We start from the raw sequence: 24,053 nt of genomic DNA on the forward strand, positions 1-24,053 counted from the left end.
GCCTGACTATATCATACTGACTATAGAGCATATCGCATATAGCACGACCAGACTCAATTTTAGAGACTGCATGTATACATCATCCCAATGTTGACAGGTCAATCTCACGTTTATAGTATTTAATGTCAAGCCAGTCTCAGTAGCAGCAGCTTGTCGAGCATTCAGAGTGTTCTGTCCACAACTGTGCATCCCTTCTTCAAATTTCCTCACAAGAAATTCTCTCTGGGATATTGTGATCACTGTTCGGGAAGTCATGATTCTACTGATCACTAGCACTACTCTCCACCTTGTACCAACCAGCTGTGTTGTCCAGTCTAGTGCAGTGCAGTGTAAACCGTGTGCATGTGGTATATCTTGAGTTCATAGGTCAAGTGATCTGACTATAACCAGCCTTGACTACATGCAGTGCCAATGCTGACCATAAGACTACATGTACTATTAACCAGTGCTGACCCATGCGAATGGGGTGTCCAGGGCAGGGGGTTCGCATGGTTAGCACTGGATAATAGTAGTCTTAAGGTCAGCATGTAAGCTGCAAAGCATGCAGTAGTGACTATTGACTATAGTCTATACCGAGTTTAATCTAAAGTAGCGAGCTCTTTTATCTATGTGCACTGAGCTAGCTCAGGTAGATCTAGATCTATATATTCTATAGCTAGCTAGCTAGCTAGCTGGCCGGCCATGAGCAAGAGAAGGATAAGTGTGAAGCCTAAGTCTCAATCTATCTCCTACTTTGAAGTATCTCCTTCAAAACGTCGTGCTGTGCATAAAAAGTCTCTCTCCATGTCTCTTTGTCTGCTGTGCCAGAATCCTCTTCTGTTAATTCTTCCAGCAGTACTAGGTTCCTCTCCAGTGATAAAAATGAAGCTGAAGAAGTAGATGTACATGGAGCGAGCAGGCCTACTGATGTTATCAGTGGCGACTCTCCAGATGTATTAATCAGTAGTGAGTGGTATGATCATGATCCAGAGAGCTCGGGGCAGGATGACACCACTTTTCCAGACACGGTGAGCTCAAGTGCTTATGAGAAGCGACAGCAGAAGGCTGCTGACAACTGGGCTGAAGTGCGTGTCCAGTTGCTACGTGCCAGTGTAGAAACCGGAATTCCTTCCCCTTGTTCTGTGTGTGCCGAGTGTGAAGAACCTGCTGTTGCAATTTGCCGGGATTGTGGACCACAGGCATACTACTGTGCCAACCATGTGGACTCAGTACACTCTCTGACAAATATTTTTCATCGACCTTTTCTCTGGAAAGTATGCACTAATCAAACATACTGCTGTACATTTGTGATTATTAAATGCATGCGATCTGATTTTACAGAATGGAATGCTTCACCCATACTATTTCAAGCAGTCGAGAATCTTTCCAGCACTTCATTGTTGCTGTACAACTTACATAAAAGAAGTTGTTTGTCTTGATCCTAAAGGTATTTGTTTAACTACACTGATATAGCCTGTATCTAAGAATCCAATGACTTACAGGTTTCCAGCATTGTGTGTGCGTAACCTTCTGCAAGTGTGAGCCTGAGGCTGTTACTCTTGTGCGGCATAATATGTGGCCAGCGACACCAGCAACTCCCACCCTAGCATTTCATCAGGATCTGCTACTATGGATGGAGTCACTTTTGCTGGAAGGGTGTATTGGTGTCGATGCTTTTTGTCGTTCTCTTGAACACAAAATTGGAAGAGATATCAGCAAACAAGTATGTGAATTTGATGTCGGTTATAATTATACATTAATTGTTGCGCACTGATGAGGTGTACATGTTGCATGCGTCAGCAATCGCTTGAGGTACACACTTTTAATTGTCAGTTGTTTTAATCTGTTTATTCTTCTATAGCTCCGGAAGATCTATCCTGTCATGATTGATGCATTTGAAGAATATAGGTAGGGTATATTAATTGTGAAAGAACATAATACGACATATTGACATTAACATTCATGCAGGTTCCACAGATATCAACTCGACTGTCTTCTATTTTTGTCTCCTGACTTGAACACTACAGCTATCTGCCCTGCCTGTCCTCAGGTTTGTGGTTTTGTTATAGCAATTAGACTCTGGCAGCCTATACTTACCTTTTACCTGCAGAGCAATGGAACTCAAATTATATCCATGGATGGTGTATTTGGACTATGTCGGAAAAAGTCTGCTGGTGTTAGTGTTCGACCACCACTCTTCTCTGGTGTATTTTTTGAGGAACAGCAAGCAGTAGATGAGTTTGTTGCTGATTATGATACATTTGGCCAGATAATCGACAAGGTAAGGTTTTAGCGTTATACTTAATTGGTCAAGTGTGAAAACCTGCGCTATACAATTTGGATGTAATTAAATAGACTTTTAGCACATTTCACTCAGTTAATTTTATCCTGGCATTAGGGGTGTCATGAGTTCCTCGCTGGAGACACTTTGCGCTCCAAATCAAGGTACGCAGCTCTAGATGAAACTGCCGTGTTTGGAAGCATCTGTCGTCATGAGTTTCCCCAGAGATTTCTGAATATGAAGCATGGAGAAAGGTATGTACGTAAAATTAAGGTTTTCAAAAAGAGCATACATGGTGCATTGTTAAAAATTAAGGTATTCTGTATCTTAATTATCTAGACTAGCATATCCTGTGTACCTGCTAAAGAAGGCACACCAAAACAAGGGTGACAAGTGTCTGTTGTTACTGTATGATATTGCCTGCTTACTCGAAACTCATCTGAAGGTTTGTGTCTCAATAGTCAGATCTAATCTTAATTAGTACGCACTCATATTTGATTACTTCTCCAGAATCGTGGACATCTTGACATGTTAGAAAAGACAACATTAGGAGTGCCAATTTTTCATGTCTATGGGCATTGTGCATTCTGTCAGGTAAGAAGAAAGATGCCAAAGCTGTGTGTTAATAACTTACTGTTGTATTATACATGTAGCTGACATATTCACCTAGAGTCCTAATTGGATGCGGAATTACTGATGGTGAAGCTATGGAGAGACTGTGGTCATATCTAAGAAGATTTGCTAAATCCACCAAAGAAATGCGACCATCTCATCGCATTGATGTCCTTACCTCAGCTCTATTACATTATGCATCAAGAGTACGTCTTAATCTAGGTTTGTTTTTTGTTAGGGCTACCTTAATATTAGCTCTCAGCACTAGTTGGTATGCACCTATGTATGCTTTGCATAAAGGAAAAAAAAGTGCTAACTCTTGTATACGTAGGGGCATCGTTAGTCAAAAGGCTGAAGAACGCCCAAAACACTCAACATAGTGCAACAGAGGACTTATCAAAGCTATAATCAATGAGTCAAATGGTTAGACGTAGTCAAGAATAAAGTTTGTGAATTTTGTGCACTTTTATATTGCACCTTCAGGTACACTGACGGAGTCATCAGCTGAACAATTGCAGAAACAACAACACGGGCTGTTCGCAAGGAGTCAAACTGATCTGAGTGAGCATTAATCATCAGATGATTGTATCAAAATTGTGATGACACTTTGACTGGTTTCGGGCAACGTCACAAAACCTTTCAGAACATCCTTCACATTGCTCGCGAGCGTAGGTTTTTAATATCTACCAAAGCGAGATACGCTGGTAAGAATGCTAGTCAGCACAATCATGTAATTATATAAATAATAGTTATGATTTAGAAGCCCAAAGAGCTGGTTGTATAGTATCCCGAACGTAGTGAGGGTTCTACTAGCCCTGAGGGCTTCTAAATTATGTGGAAACTTCCTAAACAGCTAGTGTCTAAGCATTAATTTTAGATCATTTTTTATTATAGCAACCATGATTCTCTAGCCAATCAGATTTGGATCTACATGATTTTCTAAGTTGGATAGAACACTACCTTTAGCCAATCAGATTGTAGTATGTATGCATGCTAACATGATCTATGTACTTTGTTACAGATGGTCAATCGATTGCTGCACGCCTTGCAAAGAAGATATCATCAAGTACGAGTACGCTGAAACGAACAGTGAGCAGATTTAATGGTATGCGGCATGATCAATTTGAAGGAGTAGCATACCATCTGCCAGCCAATTTGAATTGGGATACAGTTTCCAATTTGGAAGAATTGTCTACGTTGGAGGTCGCGTCGGCTGGAAATTGTACCATTCCCATCCATTTGTGGATAAAAGTTGTGAGAGCGTGTAATATGAAGGAAAGGGCAACGGAAGAAGTGAAGATGATAATGGAAGAAATTAATACTGTTGCCAACAACCTGAAATACGAGCATTCCGTAATAAGTCGTCATATACAGGATATCGCCACATCTGATAGTCTGTCTCTGTTTCAGAAAGGTTGCCTTAACCTTTTGCACCGAAGATTATTACTTTGCGAATCTTATTTAATTACGTTTTCCAGAACAGTTAACCAGTATCATACTGTAGAGCTACCTGATACGAGCTTATTAGGTCCAGATGGTTCATTTTTTTACAATTGTCAAATTCATGAACATGATTACCCTTCCGTTACTGATATTATTTGTACAGACAGTAGTAGTGATGATGATTCTGACGTGGACAATTGAACACTTATCTTTTTTTATGTACTTTAATTAATAATTTATTAATCACACTTTAATTAATTAGCTATAGGCAGTCATTATTTAAACATCAATGCCTTTTATAAATTGAAGTCAAGGCTATTATAAGTCAACCGCGCGCATGCATAATTATATTATAATTATAAGTGACAACATTATATGAATATGAACTGCATATAGTTTTGACAATTATATATATAGTCCTAAACTCGGACATAAATTATTATCTATGTCATACATACAATTGTAACATACATAATTATATACGTACATACAAACAATAATAACGTAATCTTACTTACGTATATAGTACACAAGATAGAGAGAATATAGAATCGCGAATAAAATGGAAGGAAACCTTTACCATTCCTATTACAATTGTATAAACAATAATTATAACAATTATCATAGTAGTTTTATAGTCAGCTGGTTATTTACGTTTGCGATTAGTTCTTGTATGAAGTGGGGAGACATCAGCTACGTTTGATATCATACTGCTCGGCCATTCCACGATGATCCCTGTGCTCAATTTATTTTCCCCAAAAAAGCATCTTCAAACCAAGCTTCAGCACCAACTTGTACAACATCCACAACGGAAAGCGTTTCACAATCTTTTTGGCAAGGACGACCATGAATGGTTTTATGTACACCAGGAAGCACTGTACCTGTCGCAACAATACTTCCATCTCTGCCTTTCATAAAAATCGTACTGACGGTATCAGTGTTAGAAATAGCTTGATTGGACAAGATTCCAGAAGGTGCTGCTTTGGTTGTAGCTTTAGTGGTTGATTTCTTCACAGTGGAAATAACAGCTTTGGATGTAGTAGATGAGGTGGTGTTGATTGGGTTTGCGTTAGTTGAGGTAACATTGAATGAGCTGGAATTTGTGTTGAGACTGGTTGTACTTGACGAGGCTGCAGTGGCTGGGGTAGCAAATTGTTTCTTGGACAGGTCATCTGTAGTAATAATTAGAGAAACGAGGTGTACAGTTTGTCGTGCACCCAAAGCAATCAGTTTTACATAATCAAATAATTAATGGTATCTACATTACATTTACTTATAAAGCCTTACCATACAGAAAGTATAGGAGCTGAAGGATGACAGGATTGCAGGGTGAGATTGAAGAAATTTTTTCCCATCTGTGGTTCCCACACTTAAAACCTTTTTATCAACAAACATCATTGTAGCCATCTCACAACCAAGTGATTGCAGCAGATTGGCCTGTATAAGTGCACAAGGTAAATATAGCCACATGTTAGGGTTTAGTGTGTTGTCTACATTATAGGCATTATATCATTTATAAGCACACCTCATAGTAAAAGTAATTATTTCCTTAGCTCGCATAAATTGGACCTGTCGCAACATCATAATATAATTATGTTCACAAAATTAATTTTAGGTGATAAGATACAATATTATATGTGCCGTCTACGTGCACATACAGTACTCACAACACCTACATCTCCCTGATGTCTCTTAGCAACCCGAACAATGAGCTGCCTCTTCTTTTCCGGCGTTAGTTCCTCCTCATCCTCCTCCTCATTGCTACCCTCAATATCGTTTGCTACTGCATTGTACTTTTCCTTATCAGCAGTGCTGATTTTTCTCCAAGCTTGTGCCATCAATTTTGATTTATCTGAGAGAGTCTTCCCTTTGAGATCTAATATAATCGTGCATTTGCTGAATAGTGAGTGAATACACAACTTTATATACGGCATGCATGTCATTAAAATAAACGATCCACCATAAAATCTACGTACCTTGTTGTTTGTGAAACTCTTTACTGAAGACATTAAAGCCAGAGGCCTGCCTTAATTTCCTACGTGTGGACAGCTTTTTAGTTCTAGCACGAGGAACAGTGTCACAATGAGAGCTGGTGTGCCGTTTCTTGTTTATCCAATACTGCATGTATGCATGTGCGTATTTAGTTTTGGTAGTGTGTATGTTGCTGTACGCACACACACACACACACACACACACACACACACACACACACATGTACACACATGTACACACACACACACACACATGCGCGCACACACGCACGCACACACACACACACACATGCATGCGCGCACACACGCACACACACACACATGCGCACACACACACACACGCACACGCGCACACGCACGCACACACACACACACACACACACACACACACACACACACACACACAGGCACGCACGCACGCACGCACGCACGCACGCACGCACGCACGCACGCACGCACACACACACACACACACACACACACACTAATTAATGATCCCAGACTAAATAATTGGACAAAGCTAAAGCCATCTCATGTGTAACCAATACCGACTGCATGTACATGTTACAAATACTACTACCAATTAAAGTCCATATAATACTAAGGCAGTGTGTATACACATAACCAATATTGACTGCAATCAATGCTACTACCAAGTAGTAGCTACATGTGTCAGGCTACAGCCTAAAAGTAACCAATGCTTGACTACAATCAATACTGCTAGTCTTTACAGCAGGTGATGTGTACAGGGTGAACTGTGAAAATATCTGTACCTTAATTAGCTGCAAGGGCTGATAAAGAGAAGAGGGCATGCAACTCACTATTAGTTTAATGTGCGAGCAAAACTGCATTCTATAGCTATCTGCACATGTACTTTACACAAAATCAGAAGTAGTTTGTACTTTTCCAGTAAATTCCACCGCTCATGCACTTACAGTTTTTGCTCGCAAGCTGTTGCATGCCCTCTTCTATTTATTAACCCTTGATAATAAACTATGTTGACTCTACGATCAATATACTGGTAATTTACTCAACTCTCACGCAAATGCTAGTAGAAAGGCAGAGGTAAAATGCAATTAACTGGTCACGTTACCAAAATTGCTGTCCAAAGCGCAATGCTTACTTGGCAATTTTTTAGGATCTTTTTTGGGCATAAGCAGACGGTAAGAGATGTAGAGAGTATTTGTATAGCTAGAAATTAATTGTATATAGGGGCTAGACGAAGTTTAATTACAAATGCATGTATTTGATGACAGCTTGTTAGTGACAATGTACATTTTTAACGTATAGGTATCAGATATGGACCGCATACCTAAAAAGAAGTCTAAGGCGTCCAAGGTAAAGCCACAAGCAAGCTCAAGATTCCTTAAAAAGTCGACATAACTGTTACAACTTATCCCGATCTTCAACCTTTCCTAAATATGATTGTGCTAATCCTATACACAATTACTTTCTACATATACAAAATTTAATACTCTCTACATCTCTAAGTGACTGCTTATGTTCAAAAAAGATCCTAAAACAGTTTAGCAGAATGCGCATATATGCCAAGAAAGCATTGCGCTTTCTGCAATTTTGGTCACGTGACGTCAGTCTACAAGGTAACTAACCAGTTGACTATGATCAATACTGTTACTAAGCAACGTACATACAGACTAGCCGACTAGCAATGTGCACACAGTGACTAGCCTGACTATATCATACCGACTAGAGCATATCGCATATATAGCACGACCAGACTCAATTTTAGAGACTGCATGTATACATCATCCTGATACCAATGTTGACAGGTCAATCTCACGTTTATAGTATTTAATGTCAAGCCAGTCGCAGTAGCAGCAGCTTGTCGAGCATTCAGAGTGTTCTGTCCACAACTGTGCATCCCTTCTTCAAATTTCCTCACAAGAAATTCTCTCTGGGATATTGTGATCACTGTTCGGGAAGTCATGATTCTACTGATCACTAGCACTACTCTCCACCTTGTACCAACCAGCTGCGTTGTCCAGTCCAGTGAGTAGTGCAGTGCAGTGCAAACCCCTTAACCGTGTGCATGTGGTATATCTTGAGTTCATAGGTCAAGTGATCTGACTATAACCAGCCTTGACTACATGCAGTGCCAATGCTGACCATAAGACTACTATTAACCAGTGCTGACCCATGCAAATGGGGTGTCCAGGGTGGGCCACGCCCAACTAGCTCGGTCATAGTGTCCTAGCATGTAAAGATTGAAGGCCAAAGGTATAGTTATGATGTGCATGCACACTAAAATAATGATCTCATAACAGCCATGTGTCATTGTTCATTGCACGAGAGGAGCTAGGCCTAGATATTTATATAGCTATAATTATGTAGCAGAGGTACAAGACGACTAGGTATAAGCTTCTATTTTATGTGCTAAGCATTGCCTTATACCTTTCCTAAAGCATAGAGATTACTAAGGACATTGCATGGGTAATTTAGTGTCCGATCAATATCACCTGATGGCAGAACAAAACGTATTTTGCTAGGACAACTTGTCAGGACAATCAAGATGTGTTATGCTCCTCAAAAATCAGACATAAACCAATGCCTAACACATTTGCTAGATCTACTAAAAATTTACAAAATTCTGTGTATCTCAGAACCTACTAACAGCCTGCACTTCCGCTGGAGCTCAAAAGTTGCACAAGGTAATGAAGTACTTGCACAACAAATTTCAGATCTTAAAACTCAAACATATAAGATAGTTTTTTTTTTTTTTGCATACAGCAAAGGTAACAGAAAATAGCAAAATAGTAGCTAATTCAAATCAGTTACCTACACAGAAAACAATACACAATAACCTACAACAGAACATGTAAATTACACTTAATTAAACTACAGTAACTGATATTTAAAGAATGCAAGAGAAATAGTTTCATGCCTAACATATTTTCCAATGTACACATATTCTAGCCATTTTGGAATGATGATGTCATATGATGTAACAGGTGGTGGTCCACTGGAAGCGCCAATAGTTGAACTTTCAGTACCTGCTCTCAAATTGATCCAATCACATTTAGTTTAGAAGATATACACAAAAACGTAAAAAAACAGAAGTTCTACTCTCTTTGGTTGTTACACTGTATACTTATTTTAATTGTATTGTCACCTGAGAATAAGCACTGATTAAAGTCTATTTGTGTTGAGTTTGACCTTCATAACTTTGATGAAATTCAAAGTTTCATATACCATTGGATTCCTTGTTAAAAAGTGCTTCTATCTATATGCTGTAGAGCTAAAAGTTAGCCTTTTCCATGTAGAAGTCCCTGGCATACTTGTCCACCACATGAAGCCATAATTGACCACATAACTTCCGGGGGTCGAATTCAACACAAATAGACTTCAATCTACCCTATATTGATCGAATATGTATTCCTGAACAGCTATGTGTACGAATATGTATTCAGCCTTCTCCATGTAGAAGTCCCAGCTTTATGTGTCCACCACACAAAGCATATTAAATGAGGCCATAATTGACCACATAACTTCCGGGGTTGAACTCACCGCAAATAATTAGACTAAAGTCTACCCTATATTGATCGAATATGTATTCCTGAAACAGCTGTATGTGCTGCAAACAAGACTAATTCCAAGTGAGCATTGTAGACACAGGTGGCAGAAAGGTAGTCAGGTGGTTTAGAGATCAACCAACAGAATCATTGGTACATGAGAACAATTCTTCCTGATGCCCGCAATAATCTAATCTAACACTTCCTTTCAAAGCAGCCATTCAAGGTAGTTGCCCTAAAGTGACTCTTTATTTACATTAATGTTGTGCATGTGTGACTGAGTATCGCCTGTGCAGAGTCTTTCTATTAAAACACTGCCTTTTGAAATGTTGGGTACAGTTCAGGAGCTGTGTGGTTATAGTTTTCAACCTCCAAAAAAACAACCTCTGGCTTCGATTAAAAGTGTTTCCTTAAATCAATAAGCACGGTAATCAGAAGATTTAGCCTAATTGGCTGCGTCAGAAAACAGTTTTGTCTTCAAGTAACAATACATTAAGTTAATGCTTGAATATTGTAAGGAAAATTCCCAACTGTATTCCATTTGAGGTGATTGCCAAATAGTGATTCTGTTTGCTTATATTTGTGCATGCTCATATCTATGAGAAGAGTCCCTTTTTAAGATCACATCTCAACAGTATTGTCCCTAGAGTGCTCTTAGGAATACCTTTTAAACCCCTCTAGATACCACATGGTTATTACAGAACATTCCTCTTTTAAAACAACTTTTTTCCTTACAATGGTATACGTTCATTAAAAGTATAAAGGGCTCCTCTAACTGATAGCTAGTTTGTGTTCCCATACATACACATTGCAGTCGTTTAGTCCTGATGGTTGATGGCTGGTCACCTCCTCGATCCATGGACTGGTCAGTCAGGACCTGGGACCTGCCCACTGGAAGGTGAGGACACTCTGTTCTGCGTATGTGCATTATCTCGATCATAACCTGATACGTAGTTAGGGTTTGTGCTTACTTGCTATTCATTGAGTACTTGTGACCATGCAATGTCATTAGTTTGACTCATGCAATTCGTGGATAATGTTTATATACTACGAAATTTGTCACAATTTTCTATTGGTTGCTATGGATTTCTGCATGAAGTACTTTCAGTATACTTTCAGTATCGAAAATGTTTTTTTTAAGGCGTGCATTCTCTTTGACTCAACATTCCTTTTTAGATTCAGAATAATTGACGGCCACCAGCATAGCTCTCTCTCCGTCAGGTGACTTTCTGGCAACCACCCACAAGAAACGAAAATGAACTAACAATGGACAAAGTTTTCAAGAAAGTAACTCTATCCATGCTATCAAAGTCCAGATGGTCTAATCTACAAAACATCAAGCAACGGAACAAACCAATGGAGCCAGCAAAAACTCTGAAATTGGCACCGCTTTCCCTCCCCACTCTCCCTGGCCTGCAGCCGAAGTTCCTCCCCTCTGAGGAGGTAGTGACATTCCCGGTTACCGCAGTGGGTGGGGGTCCAAGATTCTCAACCTAGGGGAGCTCAATCCACTCTCAGAATTTCAGAAGTGCCTTCAACAATGTGCTGGTAGAAACCAATGTGAGTACAGTGATTGTTATAAGACTTGCATGTGCAAGCAGTGTTTACTTCAAGGTTAATTATTGAATGGGCAGAGATTCGTAGATCCTAATGAAGGGAGTCTATATATAGGACCTCCTCCCATTGCAGCAATACCAGGACGTAAGCAGAGTATGATCTTATTAGGTTTTATTATAATATTATAGTTCTGAGTAATCGCAAGAGCGTGTACACGTGACATGTACAAGCTTCATTAAAACCACTTGCGAGTAATTATAAACGCTATGAATAACGATTTCACAACTTAAGAATACCAGCAAAATGGCAGACAAATCTACCCTTGCAGCAATTTTAATTTCCTTGGATATTATAGCCATGTAATGATTTCGATGCTACCTGACTATGTATAATGAAACACAATAATAATTATTACAGTACCCTTGTTATCTTGACAATTGGATACAGCATACTCTCCGTGTATATATCTACTTTCAACAATTAATTTTGATTTCCGTGGATATAGCCATGTAATGATGTTGACCATTAATTGTAAAGCAACAATTGCTTTCCGTATATAGGCTTGGTTTTCACCGCCCTTGCTATACATGACCATGGCCAACGAGTAATTATGTGGAATGTTTTCTGTGGTGATGAACCTGAGTGCATGTGTGTAGGTGTAGCTAGTTATGAATATTTCATTGCCACACATGCAGCTCTCTTAAAGCCTGAGTGTGTGTAGGTGTAGCTAGTCAGTCATGAATGTTTCATTGCCACACGTGCAGCTCTTAATTGCATGCATAGACCATATAAGTATGATTATGGTTAAGAGTGATTTCCTTGGGTATTTTCCTATTATAGTCTATTTCCTAACAAATACCGTAGAGGGTAATTTTTGTGGGGCAAATATTCGTGGTTTTCATTTGAATGTCTGACCACAATATTTACCCACAAATGAAGCCACCCTGCAGACAAAATATTCGTGGCTCGGGAATCATTGGGTGTATGCATCATGTGATGGCTATTCTGCATGCTGTATAAATGTCACAGCTAGCAAATAGAACACAGTAATTTAATATCTCTACGTAAGTACACGCTATATAGGCCTAAAAGTAGTGTGACCCCGCAATCATCATCATCATTATGGCTACCAAAAAAGACCACAAAATTTCAAAAGCAGACTCCAAAAAGCCAATAGCAGTTAGAGTCCACCCTATCAATGTAGGGCAAGGAGATGCAATATTACTGGAGGTTAAATATGATAAAGGTAATTAAGTGATTGCATGATTGTGTCTTATACATGTAAAATTTTGTGATTCTTACATAAATTTACAGTTTATCGAGATTTACAATAAGCTATCGTAAAAGAAGTGTGTTATTAATGGAGGTGCATGCATGTGCATGAGCACTCCCGGTTACGGTAAATAGTTTGCTCATGAATATTCATGATTTTCTTATAATGATTTTTGTGAACTATAAATGCCATGAGAGAAGTTTGAAACACATACATGATAAATATATTGGTGTATCATCCTGTATGACAAGTATCAGTCTTCAAAACGTTTTCCAGTGGAAGCTCTGAGCGATCATCAAGTTACTAGAAACAACATAAACTAGTAGTCATTTTAAACTTCCAAAAACACTTCTAGCTCTGTGTTCTTGCTCTTATATGATGCTTCTTACCATTCTGGAGAGCGGGTCGAAGCGTTTTTTTCTTTCCAGGCCAAGAAACTCTCACAAAATAATAATATGTAGACCAACTCCACTTAAAATGGCGGCCAGAGCCAAGGAAAACAGCCTCTTGTGAGCTTTCAGTAGCCTTTTTTCGAAATATCTCTTCGACCCGCGCCGCCCTGCATATAGTGAAGCTACAGTAGACTGTACCTAAGCTTTATAGTAAAAATGTCTATTCGAGCCATGAAATGACTACTGCGTTTCAGCTGTACTTCCAGCTCATTCTAGCTGGAAAAGATCACTAGATCAAGCTCATGAATAATTAATGAGCAAACGGTTGACCCTAACCTTAAGAGTTGGCTTTATGATTGCTGGATTCCAATTTTAGCTCTCGTGTTTTCATGCACATGCAGGGTCATCCAAAAAGTGGCTGATCGATGGTGGCCGAGGACAAAAATCAACATTTTCTAACCTGATAACAGCTCTGGACGAGAACGATTGCATATCAATATCGACAGATGGCACCTATCAACAGATAAAGCTTGAATCGATTGTCAATACTCATCCAGATGCCGACCATTATGGAGGAATTAATGCACTTTTAGGTACTGGAAACGAAGAAATTAGAAAGTTGGGTGAAAAGTTCACTGTCTGCTGTCCCATCATAACCACCAAGGCTGCAAGTTTGTATGTGACAGATGAAATACCTGGTAATGAAACCACGTATGAGTGGTATCACGATCACGATGCAGGTGATTGCCCTCATTTCTGGTTTCCGAAGGAACGAGGACTAGTATTAGAAAATCTACATCAACAATCGACTGTAGAAATAAAAAAAAATGATGATAAGCGAGATTGTAACGAAACAAGTGTTTTGACAACTGTGCAGATACCGGGAAGCACATACGATTACGATGTGGTGTTGACTGGCGACTCAAATGGTGAGATCATCCTTGACACACTCAAACTAAAGTCTGAAAAAGACAAGCTGCGTAAGACCGTTGGTGTTTTCCAAGTGCCTCATCACGGAAGCAAGAACAACAGTACATGTACTACAAAAGGAGAAGGTTCTTACCTGAGTTGTCATACATTTTACATGGAATTTGATGCAGACATCTACTTAATCAGTCATGGCAATCACAGAGGCTACGATCATCCGCATAGTGAAGTTATCACAGGCATTCTCTCTGCAGCTGTCAAGAAAGAACAGCATTGTAAAATAGTAGTCACAGCAACACGGTTTAATGGAACCAAAATCATTGAGGATGATACCGTAAGCAACTGGAGGTATTATGTTGATATCTACAATTTTCCACCGTATGTCACCCTGGATCCAAACGATGTGAAACCGCCTGAGGGTTTAAAGCTGTATAACAAAAAGGTACACACTTAATTCATTTCAGAGTAAAGAAATTTAATATAAGTATACTATTATAATATAGTAGTCTAGTAGAAAACAGACTTTAAGGTAGAGTTATATCTATGCCTCGGTGCACATGCGCAAGCGAGGTATACAGTAGTGTGCCTGTGTGTGTCGACTGCTACAGATGCTCAAGGTCAATGCAGTGCAAAGTATAGGTCATGTTTTTTATTCTTTATTCGTGTATTTGCAAAATAATGCTTCGTTCTCGAGTTACGTTTACTTTGGAATACCTTTTTAGAAGAGTGCATAGCAAAACTATTTCACGGAGTGTTGCTACTCCTTAGCTATTGGTAGCTGCAAGAGTGAGAAGAGAGCTGCAACGCTCTGCTGATGCAGACATACATTTTAGACTTGAACTTTTGGCATTGATCGTTTTTAACAACAATCATCGTCAATCATTACCCACTCCTGTGATTCTGGATTCTGCCTGCTAGTCTAATGAATTAGCCGCCCTTCCATGGGAGATTCTCTGCCTGCATGCAGCAATGCAAAATGTTCATCATGATAGTACTCGCTAATCCAAATAGAGCGGGACCAGACCCCATCCGAATACATGACATTTCCGGATTAACAGATGCCATTAATTGATTATGAATATCATTAACGAAGACACTTTTGTACATGTATTATGATATTACTGTGGCCAGAAGGGAAGCTGCTAGCTAGAATAGTCTTTATCTTAACTTTCTTCCCAATACATGTACAGTGAGTCTTGTGAGCTCTCTCTTCGTTTTCTTTACAGTGACCATTGTCTTGAGCAGTTTATTATTGCTGATGATTCAACTAAGCAATTTACATTGCGCATGCGCAGAACTCTATTCTACTGACAGCCCCTCCTCTTTTTCAGTTTTCCATTTTGTCCGGATTTGCGAGGTTTCAGATTAAAGGGGTCCAGATTAGCGAGGTTCTACTGTAGTAGCTTTGGCATCTCCACTGAGGCATCAGCATCCGCGGTGCTTTCATTTAACTATAAACTCGAGGTCAAACTCTAGACTTTAGGTGCCATAGAGCAGGTTTACCCGAGGCGCATGTGGGCGGCCACAGGTATAGCAGTCCGTTATTTGCTATATCTGAGTCTGCATCGATAGCCTCTACACAAGTTATTATGCCTCGGTGCGCATGTGCTCGCTTAAGCGAGGTATACGGTATAGCATCAGGAGTACATGAAGGGTACGTAACTACTATATACAGCCCATACAAACGTGTTGTTGTCTGACTCGTCATACGAAGGGTGTATGAAGAGAAAAGGGCATGCAACTACAATTTATATTGCACGTGCATTTTATACTTTGACAGCCTTTATTCCCTAGTGGGCGGTTGGCTAAATATAGCATATCCTGCTGACTCATCAATAATACGACGCATACACAGTATACATTGTGAGTTGCATGTACTATGTGTGTAAACGCCCACATCTCAAGTGGCTGTACAACCGCACTCAAAACCCAAAAAACAGTGTGGTTACTTACATGTATTATATGCAAGCACATGGTAGAATTTCTGATTGTAGCCTGCCTGCCATACATGGTAATGTCATATTTACATGAAGTGATCTCAGAGGAGGTAGAAAAACAGGTCTCATTTGGTCGCTAATGAGGTATCGTACAAGTATCTTGATCGCCGTTTTTGCACATGATATTCACAGCCATGTGGCTCGATGTTAGAAGTGGTTACAAGCGAATTAGAAGTAAACAGTCTTCAACAGAGTTAGCTAGAGACTAGTCAGCTCTAAGCACTAACAGTGGGGCCAAACGCTAGTTGTTTGCTCAAAGTCAGTTTCAAAGTGTGCCTACTGGACGGTTTTTTTCTGAGGTTGTTGTTGCGTTTGGCCTGTTAGAGATATACAATCTCTCTTCTGAGACATAGATATTGTAGACTCAGCCAAAACTAATCTCTAGCTAGCTCTGTTGGAGACGGTTCACTTTTAATTCGCTTGTAATCACTTATAACATAGAGCCACATGGCTGTCGCACATGAGCAAACACTGATATCATTTGTGCAAAAATGCAATTAAGACCCCTGTACGATACCCTCATTAACGACCTAATGAGGCCTAGCTGTCCTACCTCCTCTGCTGTCCTACCTCCTCTGAAGTGATCTCGTACCAAGAAAAATGAAGAATTACGATTGTATAGTTGTTGATTCCTTGCCGCGCCGCATGCAGGAGCCATAAGACTCCAGGCTTCTTCGCTAACTTTGTTCAGATCCTAGTCCACAATGCATGTCTCATACACTATACTAAAAGTCCGTTCTCAGCATGCCTCTTGCTCCTGGTGGGTGTGGTTTCCTGGGGAATATTAGAACCCACAAACTTTTCTGCTGAAGGCTCTGGAGCCAAATAGCGAAAATTTGCACCCGCGAAAATTTCCCACTCTATACAGTAGTAGTATTACATTAAAGTCTTGCAACCATGGTACAAACAATACACACACATGCATGCAAGGAGTTTGGAAGAAAAACTTAGGGAAATAATTGGTAAGACTATATAATTATACACATGAAGTTAATTTATACATGCAGGTGCCAGCACCGAGTTTAGAAGAAAAACTCGCAAAAAATAATTTGCAGAGGAGGGAGGTAATTGATCATGACGGCAACAGCTTCTTTAAAGCCGTCAGTAAAGCACTAGAACACAAGCAAAACTCACCCACTGAGCTGAGAAAGAGGCTTGTTAAACACTTGAAGACAAATTCAAAATTATACTATTCAAGATTGGGAGCAACTTCAATGAAAGAGTATAAGACGCTCTGTTCACTGGATGGCCCTTTATCCTCTAATATTGAAAAAATTCTGCCTGAGGCAATGGCACAGACACTACGAATGCAAATAAAAGTTATCCCTGCGAATCCTAAACAAGAGGACAAGTTTTATGGAACTGAACCTGCTATTCAACTACTACACGACATTGATCACTATGACTACGTTCTGCCAATTACGTCTCCAGGAGATACCATAAACAAATCAGACGCATTGCCACTTCGTACTACAGAGACTCCTCTCAAGAGAAAAGAAAGTCCAGCCTCAGCAAACGGAACATTAAGCAGACGCAAACTGGTTCTACCTGCAGCTGGTACAAGGTGAGATAAATAACTTAGTTTTGTTCACATGATCTTCACCCAATTAGCAACATAACTTAATTCACACTAAGTGTGGATTAAGTACCTTTTCATGAAAAATAACAATACAAGAACAAAACCAATTGAGACATTCGATTCAACAGGTCAAGCTGTACACATGGCAGGCTATACTGGACAATAATCACAGCACGTGATTGATTGTTATGTAATCCCTAATTGCCAATTATTCTAGAGCTGCACTGCACGATCTTCTCTTACAATCTCTTTGATGAAGTTATACAACTCTCAGTTATAAGCCACCGTATACCTTAGCAACCACATAGCAACGGGCTAGAAATAAATAAATACCAAATACCGTGCTTCACCGTCGAACCGCCTATATTAAATAACTGCCCACCCCCTCCACTACAGCTGCTTTGTAACTATAGGTGAAGCATTTGAATTATATACTTAAGCTTGAAAGTAGTAGAAGCGCCAACTATTGCACATTCTTATAATTCGGTCAAAGGTCAACATTATGCAAGATTTTCGCGGATGGACCATTACAAAGGATTTCGCGGATATTATTTTCGTGGTCTGAGTTCCAGTCTTTTGGCGCATGCGCACATCAACATGCAGCTGTACTTCCACACCATTAGCCTCGAATCCAGGCCTAGCCTATAACGGTGAGGCACCTCTTATTGTCGATAGGTGTGGTCAATAATACTGAACACGCCTACTATTCAATAAAGATATAAATTTTCGCGGTAGAGGCTCAATCCGCGAAAACCGCAACCCTCGAAATATACCCGCTATACGGTACAGCCCATACAAACATGTGATGTGTTGTTGTCTGACTCGTCATACTATGTTTGTAAAACGCCCACATCTCAAGTGACTGTACAACCACACTAAAAAAAACAATGTGCTGGTTAATTACATTTATTGTGCAAGCATAATTATGAGTAGAATTTCTGATTGTAGCCCGCCTCCCTTAGCCATACATGGTAATGTCATATTTACATGAAGTGATCTCAGAGGAGGGTTTCCAGAAAGGTTTGCACAAGCCCCCTTTATAGTGCAGTGTTTCTAGCTCTAGTTAGCCCGATGAAGGAATCAGTCTAAACTAGTTAGACTATATGTGCATTCGGTATCTATGGTTATAGTGTCCCTCGACCCTCGGGCTTTGGGACACTATAAAACATAGATCCCTCATGTGTAGGACAGGTCTCTAGGTTGCTTAATGAGGGTATCGTACAATGATCTTAATTGCAGTTTTTGCACATGATATTCACGTGCGACAGCCATGTGTCTCGATGTTAGAAGTGGTTACAAGCGAATTAGAAGTGAACAGTCTCCAACAGAGTTAGCTAGAGACTAGTCAGCTCTAGCACTAACAGTGGGGCCAAACGCTAGTCGTTTACTCAAAGTCAGTTTCAACGCAAAAGACGTCCAGCGCGAACTGTTTCCAGAACAAGGGTGAGATAAATATCAGTTGTGCACATGGTATAGGCTATAGATCACATGAAAGCACTAAATACCTTACACACCTAGCCAAGATCACGTGTTTTTTAATGCTAGTGCACTCGGATGGGCTCTTGGTTACGTAATGTACTCGGCTTTGCCTCGTGCACCACGTTAACCTCTAGTCCATCCTTGGCACACAAATAAAAAAACACATAATCATGGCTAGGTGTATTCTAAATAATTATATGTACCTCGAATTCCTCCTACTGACCAGACCAGGACAGCCAAAGAGAGTCTAGATAAGAGTGGTAAGAGTCGAGGCAAATCACAACCCTCTGTGCAACCTGCACCGGTACAAATACCAATCACAAGGTTTGTACAGTGCATGATACCCAGGTAGAATTATGGTCAAAAATCGCATACATACAACATTAAGCATGGGCACGGGCGTATTAAAGTACCTTATAGGGGAGCTATTTCGTATGGTAGAATTTCATATATTTTTAGAGCATCATACAAAAACAAAAACTACGAAATTATTCAATAAGTTTAACGTCACTATCTTGATCGAGTTGTACGAATATTTAAAATGAATGGGTAGTTCATACGAAAATTTTACCACCGAAAATTACCCGCTGTACGTACTTATTGCGCAGTGGTTTTGTGCATTGGTTAAACCCAAACCCCCTGTGGTCACAGCTATAATTGCAGTTTTATTTTACTCATTTGTAGCACTTCTCAGAGAGACAGGCTGTGCAGCTCTAGAATAATTAATAGCAATCACATAATACTGAGCCAGCGAATATGTTACAGAAAACTCAGCGTTTTTTTTAACAAAATACTGTAGCTATCAAAACTAGAGCACTAAAGTGCAAACCCTTGGCTGGTGACATGATTATAAAGGAGTGATATAATGCAGTGCATGTAGTGATGTATGACTGATCTGTCTATAGCACAGCAACTCAGGAGCAATAAAACTAAACCAGACTGGAGGCATGCTGAAACATTTTTGAGAACAGAGTTTAGTAGTGGTATATATATGGGACATATGTGACAGGGTCTGGGAAAACCAGACTATTGGAGCAGACTAAAATTTTGGTGATTAATGTACCAAGTGATAGAGCATCGCATCGCCTACACAATGATATGCTTAGTGTTCACATACCTAGTTTCATACCCGAGTCATGCGCGTTGGAAACTCAAAGCCGTAAAATGTAGTATCGAGAAAAACGGCTCTCAAAGATTGCTTAATTAGGAAAAATAAGGTAATAGCGAAAGTTTGGACGAAGCGTTTCGATGGAAAGAGTTGGATTTAGAGCATCAGATTTTACAGAGAGGTAGTAGAAGGACTGTAGATACTTATACATCAATAATATTTTATTTGAGATTTTATACTGTAGGCATAAATTTAGCTGTAGCTCAATACTAAATTCTGCTCCAATAGTCTGGTTTTCCCAGAGCCTGTCACATATGTTCACTGTGGATCACACCAAAGAAGACTAGAGTCTTAGAGAAGTATGGCTCCTGGAGTCCTGCATGGTTCCGATGTCATAAAATGTTAGGCCCCCCATGAGATTGGGCCCCCCCGGGCCTAGAATTTTAACATTTTAGGCCCCCCATTAACAGCGCAACAGTGGTAACATTATGACAGTGCATTCTCAAAATACACCAATACAGTCTTCTATGGTCTTCACAGTCTAATATGCAGACAGCAGTGCCAGTTACTGAATGCAGCTCTCCTCACATGCACACACACATTTCATGCATGTACGTATACATGAGCAGTAGTATACCACTGGTCTCACAGCCATCACACTGCACCATGTCATTCTATGAATCAGGCCTCATGCAGCACGAAGCACATAGGTGCCAACTGTCCCGAATTGGTCAGGACTGTCCAAGATTACCCTTGTCCCGCAAGGAAACTGCTATTGTGATTCCACCATAGATACAACAGTTTCTCTCTTGACTTCTATTTATGATTCCACATTACTTGAGAGCTGAGCCAGTGATGCTATTGGAGCATCCCCACAACAATTTACATCTTCTATGTATAGGAAAACATGGAGGAAGATATGAATTGTTGTCTTTGCACTGAAATTGTGTGCTTTATACTTTTTTGTCCTGAAATTTGGCTGAGAAAGTAAGCACGAAGTTGCAAATATGGCGATAGCTATATGCAACAACATCGATTGTCTTACAGGCAGATCCAACATTGCAGAGCTGCATCAAAGAATTTAACTCTTATAGGTAAAGCATGAGTAACTTGAAAGGTAAAGCATGAGTAACTTTAAAGGTAAATCTTCCTTCACTTTGAATTCCATGCTGATAGAATAATAATGCAAACATTTTTGCTACTTTGATACAGAGTCTTTGCATGCATGCAGTCTCTTTGATGCTTTGTCAACTAATAGAGCTAACCTTACCATATTATTATATCTCTTTGACTTCGTTCTATTGTGCAGAAAAGGATAGCAGAAGAGGGGGGCCTAATCTCACAGTGGGGGGCCTAGAATGTTAACAGTTTGGACCCCTGGGGGGCCTAAACTGTTAACATTCTAGGCCCGGGGGGGGCCCAAAATTTTATGACACCGGTGCTATAGTTGAGACAACAAACCAGTCACAATTCCAGCTGTCTACTTTAGTGACTCTTTTCCATTGTTCCTGGTATGGGATCACTTCAGCTGCAAATAAGTGCCTCGAATAAAGGCCACATGTGTATAGCTTGCTCAACGTGCAAGTTTTAAAAGCTTCTGAGCTTGACAAAAAGGCTTAAATATCAAAATCTGCCACTATTAAAATGAAAGCACCGCGGTTACTGATGTCTCGGTGGATGTGTCAAAGGTAAAACTAGCTATTGCTAATAGACACATGATATCATGAACATTTTTGCAGGCAGAATCACAGGAAAACTCAAAAAGTAGGAAAGGATCGATCATGATTGTTGCTAAAGGATCAAATTATGCCAAACGTCTAATTAATGGCTGTTGCATCAGTCAGCAGAGCCTTGCAGCTCGCTACCAATAGCTAGTGTTCTAGTGCAGAGCTATAACTACTAAAGTAGAGTAGCAACAATCCATGAACAAATTTTGTTACGCACTTTTCAAAAGGTTGCAATGGCATTCGAAGTATTAAAGTAAAACTAGGCATACTCGAGAACCAAAAATTATTTTGCAAATCCAATAAAACATGACTAGAAGCCTATAGCCGGAAAGTCTGATATTTGAGCAGCTGTAACACACACACACACACAAACACATTACCGTATACCCCGCTTGCGCATGCACACCGTGACATAATTACTTGTTGTGGAAGGCTATCCATGCTGCAGACTCAGAAATTACAAACTAACAAACAAATCAAACGACTACTCCGCTCGTGGCCGCCCACGCGCCTCGGGTAACTACCGACAGTAAGTGTGCCAGTTCTTAGGCACGTGGTCACTGCACTGAGCATGATTGTTGTGTAATCGCTAATTGCCAATTATTCCAGAGCTGCATTACGCCTGTCATATATACTGTATTTTTCGAGGCACTTAATTTCGTGGAAGAGATAACAACACGTTTGTATGGGCTGCATAGTAGTTGCTTACTCCCTTTCATGCACTCCTGGCGATAGACGGTATAAATAGCGTGAAATTTTGAGGGGCTTAATATCGTGGGTTAGCAATCTTATACAAAAAAATTAAATACGGAATGGCCTCTAAAAACATTTCATTGAATAATTTTCGTGGGTTAACTGCTTACTGGAAGCCATGCCTCTAATCTCAGCGAGTTATTAATTCTAATTACTAATTAAAGAACAATTTTTTTACTACATGTGTAAAACGCCCACATCTCAAGTGGCCTACAAACGCAATCAAAACAGTGTGGTTAATTACATGCATTGCGCAAGTCCATGTGGCTAACTATATATAGCTAGCTCTTGCACAACAAAGCCTAAGAAAAGCAAAAATGTGGCTATAGCTCTTACCAGGAGTGCATTCCTGCTCATGAACAATGCCTAAGCAAAGTAAAAAAGAAACACAGCAAAGCAACTGTGTAGAAATCGCCAAAAAGCTTGCCACTGAAAATAATAATCTAGCATTTATAATTAACTGAAGAAGTAGAGAAGTACCACAACTATACCTGGGAGAAAACAGGTTTTTAATATCATCTCAATGATGGTTTGGTGAAGCTAGTAGACTGCGAGGTGTTTACTGTAGAAGTGAAACAATGTTCAACTTGTTCTGTACATCAGACTTCCTGGGAGATATCTAGTTGAGAGGTTAAGCATTCTCTAAGATGACATCAGTAGATCTAGATCTATGCTCTTCTATAATATCTCAGGAGTGTGAATTTATATGGTGTGTATAGTAGTTGCTTACTCCTCTTCATGTACTCCTGATACCGTATATATACGGTATAAATTATAGCTAATAATTATTTTACAATTCACTCATACAGTAAAATATGCAACATCTGCAAGAAATCAGCAACTCCCAAGACCACATGGTATGATTGCAAGAACCCTAAATGTCCAGTCAATACACACACTACATGTGAAGAGAAATCGAGAAAAAAAAAGGAAGCAACTTCCCCCTATTGTAAATATTGCAGAACGAAGAAAACAAAATAATGGAGAATCTCCTTCGTGTCGAGTCTGTGGGGGAGCTGGCCACGTCCATTGTATCGAAGGAATAAGCAATCAAACAACTGATAGAGATAAGTAGTGCATTAATTAGGTAGAGCACACTTATAACAAAAAAATTATGTAGGGCTAGTGTAGTAATGTGCACAGTAATCAATCGGTATTTATATTTAGTACAAGACTATTCAGTGCATCAAAAGAGTAACAAGATCATTATAGTTATGCAGTATAATTTTGTATGATGAAAAATACAGCATTAGCTGGTGCAGGGCTCGCGCTAAAAATATTAGCATGACCGTCAAAATGTCAGTTGCGATCCAGTTAATGTTTTGATCCGACAAAATGTAATTTTGCTCTGACATGCAATCTATGATTTCTATATTCAAAATCAGGCACACAGTCATTATGATGTTGTGCATGAGGCTGGCAGCA

General features: G+C 39.7%; 3 protein-coding genes across 8 annotated transcripts; 2 read left to right on the top strand and 1 right to left on the bottom strand.

The window, feature by feature from the left end:
- The first annotated feature begins 499 nt into the window (after positions 1–499).
- LOC135334491 (uncharacterized) lies at positions 500–4,630 on the top strand. Of its 4 annotated transcripts, none has more exons than XM_064529696.1 (13): positions 500–1,253; positions 1,321–1,426; positions 1,482–1,702; positions 1,841–1,887; positions 1,957–2,029; positions 2,090–2,260; positions 2,378–2,514; positions 2,600–2,705; positions 2,771–2,854; positions 2,914–3,094; positions 3,356–3,433; positions 3,487–3,576; positions 3,894–4,624. In XM_064529696.1, the coding sequence occupies exons 2-13, from the start codon at positions 1,327–1,329 to the stop codon at positions 4,514–4,516; spliced, it is 1,911 nt and encodes a 636-aa protein (XP_064385766.1). In that variant the 5' UTR covers positions 500–1,253; positions 1,321–1,326; the 3' UTR covers positions 4,517–4,624. The 4 variants fall into 4 exon arrangements, with proteins under 4 accessions (XP_064385766.1, XP_064385767.1, XP_064385769.1 ...); XM_064529698.1 differs by having other exon boundaries at positions 782–1,253; positions 1,948–2,029; positions 3,894–4,630; XM_064529697.1 differs by lacking the exon at positions 3,487–3,576 and having other exon boundaries at positions 501–1,253; positions 1,948–2,029; positions 3,894–4,623.
- Positions 4,631–4,826: 196 nt separating this feature from the next.
- Positions 4,827–8,336, bottom strand: LOC135335569 (uncharacterized). 2 transcript variants are annotated; one of them, XM_064531102.1, is made up of 5 exons: positions 8,108–8,336; positions 6,292–6,433; positions 5,983–6,191; positions 5,603–5,752; positions 4,827–5,487 (listed from the first exon to the last, which is right to left on the bottom strand). In XM_064531102.1, exons 1-5 carry the CDS (start codon positions 8,252–8,254, stop codon positions 5,326–5,328), a joined length of 810 nt encoding a protein of 269 aa, XP_064387172.1. In that variant the 5' UTR covers positions 8,255–8,336; the 3' UTR covers positions 4,827–5,325. The 2 variants fall into 2 exon arrangements, with proteins under 2 accessions (XP_064387172.1, XP_064387173.1); XM_064531103.1 differs by having other exon boundaries at positions 4,831–5,487; positions 5,992–6,191.
- A 4,007-nt stretch (positions 8,337–12,343) lies between these two features.
- Positions 12,344–23,858, top strand: LOC135334495 (uncharacterized). Of its 2 annotated transcripts, XM_064529704.1 has the most exons (5): positions 12,344–12,639; positions 13,460–14,427; positions 16,990–17,546; positions 19,267–19,364; positions 23,438–23,577. In XM_064529704.1, the coding sequence occupies exons 1-4, from the start codon at positions 12,516–12,518 to the stop codon at positions 19,289–19,291; spliced, it is 1,674 nt and encodes a 557-aa protein (XP_064385774.1). In that variant the 5' UTR covers positions 12,344–12,515; the 3' UTR covers positions 19,292–19,364; positions 23,438–23,577. The 2 variants fall into 2 exon arrangements, with proteins under 2 accessions (XP_064385774.1, XP_064385773.1); XM_064529703.1 differs by lacking the exon at positions 19,267–19,364 and having other exon boundaries at positions 23,438–23,858.
- The last annotated feature ends 195 nt before the right edge of the window (positions 23,859–24,053 follow it).

Source organism: Halichondria panicea, chromosome 4 (assembly GCF_963675165.1).
Source record: "Halichondria panicea chromosome 4, odHalPani1.1, whole genome shotgun sequence".
Taxonomy (NCBI): Eukaryota; Metazoa; Porifera; class Demospongiae; order Suberitida; family Halichondriidae; genus Halichondria; species Halichondria panicea.